General features: G+C 33.0%; 1 protein-coding gene across 1 annotated transcript; it reads right to left on the reverse strand.

Annotated features, from left to right (window-relative positions):
- Window positions 1-624: 624 nt before the first annotated feature.
- Window positions 625-13,677, reverse strand: LOC114329306 (SRSF protein kinase 1). Its single transcript, XM_028278349.2, has 3 exons — window positions 12,495-13,677; window positions 5,470-5,759; window positions 625-1,244 (listed from the first exon to the last, which is right to left on the reverse strand). The coding sequence occupies exons 1-3, from the start codon at window positions 13,481-13,483 to the stop codon at window positions 853-855; spliced, it is 1,671 nt and encodes a 556-aa protein (XP_028134150.1). The 5' UTR covers window positions 13,484-13,677; the 3' UTR covers window positions 625-852.
- Window positions 13,678-13,888: the final 211 nt, after the last annotated feature.

Here is a 13,888-nt window from a genome sequence, read left to right on the forward strand (position 1 = left end):
ACATGAAATCAACCCAACTCAAGAATATCCGCCACGAAAAATCATAGCATGTGACATGTGATCTGTCTTTAAAAAGACAACCAAATGCAACGGTGGCAGTAAAATTCTCGCGCTAGAGACTCCATAGTAATTTCATGTAATCAAATGAACTATCTTTTAGTAAAGTCGTCCCAGGAACGCAACTCATCAATATTGGCAATATCATTTTAAAGTCATATGTCTGAATTGCCGATATAAATGAGTCAGATTAAATAAATTATTAGAAGAATTTTTTACTAAGCAACAACATTTTTGTTTAATTTAGTATTATTTTGTATTTTGACAACGACACCCGACTTGGGCGTCGAAACGTTAATAAAATCATTTTTTTGGTAAAATTGTGGCTTATTTCCTATTGAAAATAGTTGATTATAAAAATGCCACAAGGAAATAGCTTCAGAACAATATTTTGTCATATTCAGATAATACGCAAAAGTAAAACATTTTCGCCAGTTTATATAAAAAAAATTGTAGCAAAAACCTAGAATTAAACAAAAAGGTTGTATATAATTTGAATACAATTAAAAATTAGATAGATCGATATTTATAGACAGCCCAACAAGATTTAGGAATAAAACAGAAACCTAAGGAGGACATTTATATTGTCTATAAAACACATACATCACAATTTTTCTATTACAAATGCTATGTACATCAAATGAAGGCCCTGTCGAACCAATCAATAAATTAAAAAGATTTTGGACATATTTGCATTAAATAAGAAACCAAATTTTTCGAAACGGTACTAAAAATGCACTATACGTCAAAAATAAGCAGAAATTAATCGAATCAGTCACCTAGAGAGCAAACGGCTCACTGTTGTGTTAACCATGGGTGCTTCAAGCATTCTGCGGCAGTCGCGCGTTTATCGGGTTCGAAATCGAGCATGGGCTTCAGGAAAGCAGCGAAATCTTCGGCGTCTTGCCGGCCCCAATCGTATTTCTCCATTAAGACGTCTTCTAGACCCCAAGGTTTCAAGTTGGTTATGTGACGAAGTTCGTTCTTTTTGTTGAAAAATTGTTTCGAATTCTTTCCGCCCTGGGCGATTTTCCTGGGTATGTTTCCTAATAATTCTATTATATGAGCTAGATGATCTTCGTCCCTGCAAAAATCTTCTCCGGAGTGGGGCTCAAATAGATAATCGCCTGTAGCGAGTTCGAATGCCATACAAGCAGTACTCCAAATATCAGCCGAGGTGTTGTATCCTGCAATTTGATATTGAATTTGTATATTTATTACTATTAAGGTACTAGTTAGTACATTTCAAAATTTAGTGAAATTAAAAAAAATCAAAAATTCTTTTTTGCCTTTTTCAATTCTTTATTGCTTCAAAAATCAGTTCATAAAATATTTTGATAAAATTCGAAATTTAAAATTGTCTAGGTATATCGGTCTTAACTCTTTCAGGACGGTTGACTAATATATCTGACAGAAAGAAAATTGCCACACAAATGACTGACCGATATACTGATTGAGAAATTTCTCATGGTTGGTATGCGCCTTTAACGAGAGCGACAAAGAGGCATGTATTTATTATACATTTAAAACGGGCTATATACGCCGGCAAAGCGAGGTAGCGAGAACAACCCACTTCATGTCGTAGGTAGGGCTATCTCAGCACAGCGTTGCCAAAGTAGATTTAAAAAAGAAAATAACAAAGTAGAAAAAATTATAATATTTATTTAACTTATTGTAAACGAATATAATAAACAAATTATTTAAAAGAAAAAACTTAAGTAAAAAAATATTGTTTTCACCCATTTTAAAAAAAGTGGATGAAAAAGGTTGAATTATATTTCAACGTTTTCACATTTTTTTAAAATGGATGAAAACAATATTTTTTACTAAGTTTTTTTCTTTTAAATAATTTGTTTATTATATTCGTTTACAATAAGTTAAATAAATATTATAATTTTTTCTACTTTATTTTCTTTTTTAAATCTTCTTTGGCAACGCTGTGCTGAGAAAGCCCTACCTACGACATGAAGTGGGTTGTTCGCGCAACCTCGCTTTGCCGGCGTATATCTTCTAGCCCGTTTTAAATGTATAATTAGTGTGACCAACTAGCCCGAAAAATCCGGGACATGGCCCGAATTACGAAGTCGTGTCCCGGCGTCCCGGACAAGGCTTCCGGACCATCCGAAATTTCAAAGTTTTGCTAAAATTATATTTTGAAATTTTGAATACGTTATCCACATCAGATTGAATTCGTGGGACGAAAAAAAAGTCGATAATTTCTAGAGTGTAATACTAACACCACGTCCAAAACCCATGCATTTTATATCGTGGTATTATAGATTATAGTTCTACGGACTATAGGATATCCTATGGAACTCCTATAGTTCTATAGGACTGATCGGGTCACAAATGAGGAGGTCCTTAGAAGAATGGGGAAGAACCGAGAAGTACTAACCACCATCAGATCTCGAAAGTTGGAATACTTTGGACTCATTATGCGAAATGAATCTAGATATGCCCTCCTACAAGCCATTCTGCAAGGAAAAATATTTGGAAAGCGAGATCCATGAAGAAGAAGAACATCCTGGTTAAAGAACCTCAGAACCTGGTTCAACACAACATCTGTGCAGCTTATTCGCGTTGCTGCAGATAAAGTGAAGATTGCCATGATGATCGTCACCATTCGTCACGGATAGGCACGTGAAGAAGAAGAAGATAGTTCTATAAATACTAAAATGGTGGATTTTTTTCGTTTCTGTATTTTAATTATCGTTTTCTTAAAAAATGGCCCGATTTTTATTGAAAAGTCCCGGATTTCAGGTATTTTTTTCAGCCTTGTCCCGGATTCGAGTGACTTGGAGTTGGTCACACTATGTATAATAAATACATGTCTCTTTGTCGCTCTCATTTAAGGCGCATACCAACCATGACAAATTTCTCAATCGGTATGTGCCACCATGATTACCCGTCTCCACAGACCAGTGTATGATAATCCAGATAACCAGCGTATGATAATATAATCAACCAAGATTTTACAATGAAATTTGCAGGCAGACGACTGGCGGATATATCGTGAGTTGCTAATTTGCCACACAGACGATTGTCCTTTATATAGGTCACTGACAGATATATTGCGACACTCAACTAGGGAGAAAGATGCGCGCGCAGCATACAAATTACTTGAGATTTCCAGTCGCCACGTGTTTCAGTAGCAATTAAAATGTCATGCAAAGAGAATGCCGGGCCTTCGCACAAAAAATTAAAGCAGACACAGCTGAGTTTTCTGATAGTGAAGAGGAGCCATTTTCAGACAGTGGGGGTGAATTTTTTCCAACTGCAGAAAGTGATCAGGGAAGCACTGCTGAAGAAGAAATTGTTGAAGATGTAAGCCTAGAGAATCCTGACAACTTAGATGCAAACGATCAAAATAATATTGAGAAAAATTATAGTGACATACAAATCTAGTGGGAAAAAAATCAATTCGTCCCCAAGTTACCCATAAATTTGATGATAGAGTACAGGACATGATGAACTTAACGGAAGAACCAAAGGCAATAGATTACTTTTTGAAAAGCCAAAAATCTTGTTAAGTGCTGCAATAGGGATCATATTATATAAACTACGTCGTTGAGAAGAGGGAGGGGGGGGGGCTTGCTTATTACGACGGGATACGACAAGGGGGAGGGAGTACGAGTGCCTATTCGACGTCGTTTAATATATTGGTATGTATATTTAAATTTGTCGCTATTGTGTCTATAAAAATAATTTTTTACTAGCTTCTACCAGCATTAAAGTATCAGATATTCATATAAAAACGTATAGTTTTTGATATGAAATTGAAAATAAAACAAAACGTTTACGAATAAATATACATTTGTTAAAATTAAAAAGAATAATTCTATTACATATAGATACTTTTATCGCATACTTTCCATTTCGTTTTTATCAGTCACAGCGTTAAAATAATATTGGGTAGCACTTTTGTACAGGACAACAAAGAATAAGACATTGTTCTTTGGGTTTAAACAATCGGTTCTATATACAGAGAAACGTCTGGAAGCAAAAAAATATTAAATTGTTAGTTCATTTATGTGCTGCATACTGTGTGTGAAACAACAGTTCTGAAAGAATAAATAGAAATAAAATATTGTTTTCTATTTAGTTAGTAAGTCGTATTTATTTAAGTTACAGGGGTGAAAAAAAAAAAGAAAATTTAGTCTGACTTTTCATTTCAAATATTTCATTCAAAAGAAACCTTTTGTTTATTCTAAGGGACTTTCAGCCCAGGGTAATAATGTAATATTTTATTCTACGTTCCAATTTTTCACATATATTTATTAGTTTTCTCAGGATTCGAAAATATTAATGCATTTAAATAGCATTGAAATTTAAATCAATGAAAGGGGGGTCGTGAGTTGCAATGACGACGTCGACATGGGGGGGGGCTCTTCTCTAAATGACGGAGGGGGAGGGTATTAAAAAGTCCAAATTTTTTTACGACATAGTTTATGGATGCTCCCATAGATGGTAAAAAGAGAAAAGGAAAGCCTAGGACCAAACGGAGTCATGAAGTTAATGACGACCTGAGGTATCTCAATGTAGCAATTGGAAAGTAAAAGCGAAAAACAAACAGGAATGGTGGAAGATGGTAAATTATCCCATAAGCTTGGTTCGTTGTGCTAATATATTATTATTATTGTCCTTAAAAAAACATGTGACTTAGTAGGGTAAAAATTTGTTAAAGATTTTTTAAGTGTTAGCAATTAACGCTTAAAAATCTTCATTTTGTTGCAAAGACCGCACGTTTTTGTTTAATAATTCCGATCCTATGTGTCATAAGTATACACATATTTGTAAATATGGCTTACATTCATCTGTGAAAAAATATATATGGCTATATCAATACAATTTGATTAGCCGAAAAAACCGATTTTCCGAACACCCCTGTCCCCAATTAGTTCGGATAATCGACGCTCTACTGTACTTGAAATGCCTTATTCTTCAGATTTATTAAGCATAAGCCACAGAGGTTTACATACAGAGAATGCACAATTCCTTAAAAGCAAGGTAGGACTTGCTAATTCCTCATGTTAAGTCCTACATTTAATGACGTAACTGCAGTCAGAGTTTGTTTATTGCATTATATCTCTGACTGTGCCATAAGCAAACCATGTGTGCCATAAGCAACCATGATCAAATTCCATCAAGAGCGGAGATAAGACTCTCCACGGTGGATGAAAAAGATTATTGGAAAACCTGTACCCTATATCAGAATTGTAATAATGGAATATGTATACCAAAATAATGGAAAATTTCACAACTTATTAAACTATATAAAGAAGACAAGGTAAATGAAAGGCAAATAATTGGTAATAGTTAAACAAGAGCCTAAGTAAAAAATCTACCAACAGAATTGAATAAAGTCATATTATATTGTTTTGTTTACGTATTTTAGTAAAATAGTATACATACCTGATCCTAATAATACCTCAAGAGATCTGTACTGCCTAGTTTGAATATCTTCTGTAAAGTGTTTATCAACCCAACAGGCATTGCCAAGATCAGCAATTTTCACATCAAATTCACATTCCACAAATGCTGGATCAATTGCATCAACTTTATCCATATTGGAATTTAGTTGATTCGAGTCATCCTCTGACATGTGTTCCATTACAGAATCCATATTTGGAGCCTCACCACCTCCAAGATCCTCAATACAGCCATTCTCTAGTTTAACTTCAGTTTCTGGTGTTGTCTCAGGACTGAAAAAGAACATATTATCATAAATAAAAGTTGCACTGAGATGGTTTTTGTTGCAATGTATTATTATTAATATATTTCTTTATTCATAATACACAGTGTGCATCTATGTATATCATAGATTTTGCAATATATTTATTTTTAAATGTATCTTTACCACAAAAAAAGGTTTGAGAGTTCTTTATGTATATTATAAATCTTTCTAATTGTTTTCAATCTGCACCTGCAGACCAGATTCTTTATTTACCCAATATCAGAAGTGGTAACCTGATATGGCAACTGCATAATATACAATGATGAGTGCACTAATAACTGGCAAATACCAGAAAAGACGGAAAATATAATATGTTGTGAAATAAAAAAAGCTGAAACTAGAAGAGGTGGGAAATGATCAATAGAAACCTATAAATTTACATTATATTGATAGTTTCCCATGTTTAGATGTATCAGAGTCAAACTGTCACATGAGAGTTTTATAAAGGAGAATTTTATAAAATTCTCCTGTCACAGTGGCAGTTGCCAAACTCCTCTGATACGTCTAAAGGCGAGAAACTATTATAGGTTTCTATTGATTAATTTCCTACTTCTACTAGTTTCATGTCTTATTTCACAACATACTATGTTTTCTGTCTTTTGCATTATTTTGCCGGTTCTTCACTGCATTCGAATTAAAAGGTTTTAATAGCCGGTTGTTAAATATCTTTATTTCTTTTGAATAATGTAACTGTAAGCAATAAATAAAACACCTGTACTTTTTCACCATTTTTTTTTTCTAAAAATTTGATTATAAAAAATGTTTTATTGTTTGAATTTTTACTAAACTGGTGGTTTTTTGGGACGAGAAATCTAAATTCGCCACCAAAAATTATGTATTACCCAGAGGGCGCCACATACGTCTTTTATCGCTCATTTAATATGTTCAATTTTTTTTAACCCGCACTCTACATACTTTTTGAATCAAAACTTCTATTCTCTTAATATTTTTACTTAAAAAAGGTTATACTACATTCATCTCGCTAAACTCAACTGTTTTCGAGATAAACTAATTTCAATTCTGCGGTGCAACATAATTTTTTGCATATCATTGTAGTTACACCCGAAAAATAAACTTAAAACCATAATAATTGTGGAATTACTCATATTTATGTCGCAAATCCTTTATATGCAAATATTTGCATCGCAAATCCCATTTAAAGAAATTTGCGATACCTTTTTGGAAATTATTATGGTTTTAAGTTTATTTTTTGGGTGTAACTACAATGATATGATGCAAAAAATTATGTTGCATCGCAGTTCAAACTGCGTTTACCTCGAAAACAGTTTTAGCGAGATGAATGTAGTATTTTTTGTACCTTTTTTAAGTAAAAATATTAAGAGAATAAAAGTTTTGATTCAAAAAGTATGTAGAGTGGGGGATAAAAAAAATTGAACGTATTAAATGAGCGCTGAAAGACATAAACCCCTGCTTACCAAATTTCGTGTTGTTATCCCATGCCTGTCAGAAAATATTCAAGAATAAATAAAATAAAAGTTTTTGACACCCTGTATTTCAGTTATTATCAACTTTCGTACAAAGGTAAGTTAGCTTAAATCAACCTATTTTAAGCGACTCTCGAGGTTAAGCTATGGCCCATTCTTTACCAAACACCCTGTATAAAGTTATATTGTGCTAAAGTGCTATTGAATAAACTTAAAAACAACCTGCTAGTTTTCACAATCATAAACTTGTCAGGATGATTCGTTCAACATTTGTCTGATTGTCGGGAAGACTTGACTTCTTTGACTTGACAATTGGTCTCTTTCGAATTGTCTCCAGTTAAATAAAGATAAGTGTTTTGTTATATCCTTTAGCAAATCTAAAAATAATGTTGCGTTTGACTATCACATTAATACAAGCGTTCTATCAAGAGTGACTGAAATAAAAGATTTGGGGGTGTTACTTGACAGTTCCTTGTCATTTATCCCACACATTAACAATTTGTCAAATAAAGCATACCGTAATCTAGGTTTTATCACAAGAAACTTCCGAGATCTTTCCGTACCCACATATAGAATTTTATATCTTACTTTCGTCCATAGCATCCTGTCTTATTCTTCCATAGTATGGTCACCATACTATTTTAACCATATTTACACCCTTGAAAAAATTCAAAATAAGTTTCTCCGGATTTGTGCTTATAGATTAAACTTAAAGAACATGTCTTCAGTGGAATTAAGGTCAAGGCTAAATATCAGTTCCTTAGAAGACTACAGAACTAAATGTGATTTAATTTTTCTCTATAAACTACTTGACCATACCACCGACTGTTCTGATTTATTAAGTCTTATCAACTTTAGATATAGCACTAGAATTCTTAGAGACATGCCCGTATTTTATATAAAACACTATCACACCAACTATGGCAAATTCTCTCCAATTAGCAGGATTCAGACACTGGGAAATGACTTTGGTCAATCTTATGATCTGATGGATACAAGATCTGTAAGATTTAAGCACTGCATGACTGAGTATGTAAGGAAAAGATGAGTGACCTTTACCTTGGAGTCTTCATTTCATTTGATTTTAATTGTCAGAGTTTCATTTTAATATTTTCAGGAAATTTAATTTGCTTAAATTATAATCATTTGTTTAATAATATTTATTAATTATTTAATACTTAGTTTAGTATTTGTGTTATGGTTAGGATACTTTATTTTTGTTATTTGTAAAAATGGGGACATCCCGTAATAAATAAATAAATAAATAAACAATTAAAATCACGTTCCACAATTAAAACTTTCCCTGTTCCAGTGTTCCCATACATCAAAGTTTGTCTGACTAGACACCATTAAGCTATTAACAAATTTTCAGCTTGCTATTAATCAACTTTTTTTTGGTACACAGGATCCAGGCCTACTAAATATTTCAGAATAATACAAAAGTTCAAATTATAAAAACTGTACCCCAATTTAGTATTTTCTTACACTTTTTAAAAGAAAATATGAAATTTTTCATTACATATTATATGCCTGTATGATGCCATGTTCCTTGATAAACCAATGACCATGAACTTGATTGATGGTGTAATACATTTGTATAAATTAACTTTGGTATATTTTACAATTTACTCTTCAACAGAATAAAAGATAAAAATAGTCCATTCAAGGCAAACCCTTTTATGGTAAAGCAACAACTACTTATTGGTGTCAATGTTGGAATTTATATACTACAATGATTGCCAGATGGTTTAAAGATGGAACTATTGATTTAGAAATGAAAAATTATTTTTTTTGGAAAATAGTTAGAATTATATAAACTTTCGGATTTCCTGTTTATGTGTGAAATATAGAGACCTGATTTTTTAAAGTTTTATGTGTGAAGTATATATTTAATACATATTTATATCAATGTAGTACCACATAGGCAAATATAAGTTTTATTATTTTTTGAAAATGCCTGAAGCCTTCTGCTGTTTTTAACCTTTTTAGCAAATTTATGAATGCAATATTCTTCCATTTTCTCATCACGACCATGTCTAATGTTGCTGCTCAATGTATTTTATTGCAATTTCCATTGCATTTTGGCTATTTTTCCTTGTCACTGTTATTACTTTCCTTCACTACACTAAGTACTTTTGGAACAAACTATACATTAAAACACTATTGCAAAGTGTAAATCCACAATGGTTTTCTGAACAAACAGCCACTGTAATACATGCATTGTTCTTTTTAAAGACTCAGGCATACTGTTGATGATTGAGATGTCCAGAAATTAGGTGATTGCCTAGAAAAGTTTTTCTGGTAACCTTTTAAAGTTTAGTCCCATCTTGTCTATAATAGGTTTGTTCTAGCATCAGTTTCAAACGGTTTAAAACCATCAGAGAATAGTTGACCAGCGCGAGTAGAGGGGATAGCACTGGTGACTGTATTATGTTCTCTCACTGACCAAGTGTTTGCTGACGGTTTCTGACTAGTTTGACTGTTTGCTAGAACAAACCTATTATAAACTTCTTCAGAAAATAATTCCTGTTTGAACAATTTCCCCAAACTTGAGTTCTATTGCAGAAGTATCAGCAGACATTTTTTCTCCACTTGCATGTGCAAAATGAATTATGTCACTTCTTCCACTGATTAAGCTAACCATCACTTGCCATAAATTCACTGTCATTTGTATCTTTTGGTGGATACCCAAAGTTTTTTGATGGTGGAAAGAATGTGTAATCGAACATTAGAGAGATTAAATTAAAATTGTTTTAGAAAGGCAATCTACAACTTTAGGATTCATATGCGTTTAAGTTTATTTGATATACCTACTATAGGACTCAAAATTGAGTGTTATACACTTAAACACTCAATCAATTGGCACCAGTATCAATGTATTAAATAGCATCTCAAAAGAATATGAAGATTGCCTTGCTCTTTGTCTTACGGAGCATTGGAAAACTGAAAACCAGCTTCAAAATTACAATATCAAAATTTTTAAACTTGTATCTTTATTCTGTAGAGGTACCAATGAACATGGTGGAGCAGCTGTATATGTTCGAGATAAATATGCCAGTACAGCCAGGGAGGACATTATTAGTTTGTCTGAAAAATCAGTATTTGAATGTGCCTGATCTTCTGTGGCTCTAAGGCAAAAGCAGAGACATTCCCGGCCTCTTAGGACTGAATGGACTCATGGAAGCTGTCACAAGAGACATAACATACCTATAAACTAACATTTATTATTTGTACAGAAAACTAGGAGTAATTTATCAAATGACAGCATTCTAATAAAAAATAAAGTTTTGGAATGTAAAAAGTGGGTTTTGCTGAGACCGTTAAAAATTGGCAATTTTCAATTTGTACTTTAGACCAAACAGTTCGTCTGAAAAAAAAAAGTAAATAGTGATATTTGTAGATAATTTTAAGTACTTTAATTTCTGTTAACAGACCATTTACTAAAAGTTAATAGTTTTTGAGGTTTGAGCAAAAAAAGCGGAAAAAAGCTGAAATTTTTCACTTTTTTCAAGATTTTTTCAATGTTCCGGCAAGAAATTTTGTCTGTAAACCTCATATTCGGATTCAGCAGCCCAAAATCCATATATAATGAAAGAAATCAGAACTACCCCAAAACTTTCCTAGTCAAAACACAATTTTATTGAATCATATACTGTAAAGTCAAGGTGGGACAGACTATAGCAAAGTTAGGAGCACTTATGGAGATTTTTTAATATCATTTAATCAAAAAACAAGTACCTAGGTACTTATTATATCAACAAATATAAAAAGTTGTTTTGAAGGTTTTGCACCAGCTCTCATTTTGTTTTATTATTAATTGACACCAAAAGTAATCTGGTCAATATGAAATATGTCTGAAGAGTTTAAAAGAAAATACTATGGTTATTGGATTGAATAGGTTTAGAGTCAATGAAAACAGCAATAAAACTGTAAACTGAAAGTAACATTTTGACACAAATTAACTTCACTATTTCAACAGAAACATATACCCAGAGTCTACCAAGTCCAGTGTTTTTTTAATACCTTAAAAACATCTACCCTTGAATTACAGTGTAACCTCGATTATCCGTCTCTCCATTAACTGTCACCTCTGTTAACCGTCAGGGTCCGTAGATAAGTTGTATTGACTACATAGGTAAAAAATGTCATAAATCCACTTTGTTTGAGCATTGCTTTGTTTGATCCGATAAGCCAAACGAAATTCCCTAAAATGTACAGTTATGCTATCACCACCATATTTTTAAGGCTGAATTAACTGTTTTGTTTTCGTGGTCTAAAGATGACATATTGGTTATGTCATATTAAATGGTTAATTTGTGGTGAGGACGCAAACAGCTATCCATTGTTGCCAGATGATGAAATCGTTGAAATGGCAACAGAGGTGGAGGAAGCAGATTCAGAAGCTGACACAGACTTCAAATTTGATGGTGGCGATACTATTGCAACTGACAAAAATCTGTGTGAAGAACCTAGAGAAGCTGCATCGCACATGCAAAATTCATTGAGTTGTATCCTTGACAAGAAGAAGCCAATAAAGTAGATAACATGATGTTATGCCGATTAGAAATTCAGGCATTGCAAAATGTTAAGCAATACAAACAAACAAAGATTTCAGAATATTTTAAACCAAATTGATTCGATGGTACGAACACAAATCTCTCTTATATTGTCGAACAAAACATATGAATAGAGAGCTGTATTATGAATTTTTATTTTTTTTTAATGTTCTGTTAGGGACACATTTAGGTTCTTTGAACCACATACATATTTATGGTGAAATTGTTAAGCCAATTTTTACTTAAACTACATGTAAAAACTAAGATATTATTATTGGGATTTGGTAATTATAACCCTGTAAAACTGGCGATCATTTTTAAGGGATAAAAAAAAGATTAGGATTTTAAATACAGTAAAACCTCAGTAACCAAATCCTTTTTAACCGAAACATCATTTAACCGAAATAACTGACAGTTTCAATAATTTGGTCAACAAAAAGTATATTTAAAAAAAGCAATAAAATTAAGGAAAATGAAAATGTTTAGAGTGTTTTTCTAAAGAAATATTCTATTTTCTTTTGTGTTTTCCTTTGACAAGGATGTTTTGCAGCTATATCTCTCCAATACTATGTAATTTGATAAAAGAAGAATACAAAAAATAATGTTATTTTTAACCGAAATTCTTGTTATCCGAAACGGCCTCCCCCAATTATTTCGGTTAACGGAGGTTTAACTGTACTACTATTAAAAATAAACATTTACCTGTGACTTGGTGAAGTTTCATGAAAATCAGTATCACCATTCACACTAACATCACCATTTTCTTTAACTTTTTTCAATTCCTCAATTTCAAATATTTGCTCCATCTGTTTTTTCAATAGCTCGGTTTGTCTTTTAGCTTTTTTCTTCAGTTTCTTCTTTTTATTTTTACTCATTTTTGTCTCTATGACTGGAGCTGTACTGATTAAGGAAGTTGGTAATTTTATGCCTAGCTGGGAGAGTTCGGCTGCTTTACAAGCCAATGTTCTAATCGCATCCTCCGATATACAGAGTAGTACATTTTCAGGTTTAATATCCGTGTGGATGATTCTGCATTTGCTGTGGAGGTAATCCAGACCTTCTAAAACTTGTTTCATTATAGTGCGCACATTTGCTAATGGAATTCCTCTATAATTGGATTTTATAATTAATTTTAATAAATGATGACCTAGCACTTCAAAGACCATACAAACGTGTACCCCATTGATCCCGCTGATCTTAAAATCATTTAAAAGTTGAACAGTTTTATTACGTTTTGGATCTGTTGGATCAGACTCTCTAACTGATTTCAAAATTTTTATTTCATCAAGAGCAGTTTCTGTGAAGTGATCTGCTGACTTGACAATCTTTAGGGCAACAAATCTCTTCTCCTCGAGATCCCAACACAACCACACAGTCGAGAAATGACCCCAACCTAATTTTCTAGTTACATGATACCTGGAAAGAAAGAGGTCGCCAATTCTGACAGGATGGTAACCTCCTTTGCGGTAATCAGAGCTGTCTTCTTGCTCTTCCTCTTCACTAGTGTAAGGATCCTCATCACCGATGGTTTCATTACTCGAGCTATGAGAAGGTTCAGTTTTAGAATTATGCCGATTTTCTCCACCATGTCCGTTCATATCGTTTTTACCTTTCTTTTTGGCAGGCTTGTGTCTTTTCTTTTTAGCTTGAATAGCTAAGACACGTCGATTTACGTCCAATTTAGCGCTCATCTGTATACCTTTTTATAACAATCGCCACTAAAATTACTTAAAAACGTTATTAAGGCGTCAAATGTCCTTCATTTTAATAAAAACACTTTTGTTTGATTATGGCCGCCTCACCACTATTCCCTAGTACGAAAAAGACAAACAACCATAGAGTTAAATATTAGCATAGAGAGAGTGTCATTCAGAGCGAAGTGACGACACCATCTTTTTTATTTGGATTAGTGCTGTTTCACTCTTACGCATAGTAAAGCTGCTATAGTTGTCCTCCTCTTCCGTGCCTATATTCACACTGAATGTCATTATAGATTCTCGATGCAATGTGTTAGAAGGAGATGCAGCAAACCAGTCCCCTGAGATCTTGTCGTCAGGAAGCGCGGAAGGTAGGCTCCCTCTATGTTAATATATACC

The sequence above is a fragment of the Diabrotica virgifera genome, chromosome 7 (genome assembly GCF_917563875.1).
Source record: "Diabrotica virgifera virgifera chromosome 7, PGI_DIABVI_V3a".
Lineage (NCBI taxonomy): Eukaryota > Metazoa > Arthropoda > Insecta > Coleoptera > Chrysomelidae > Diabrotica > Diabrotica virgifera.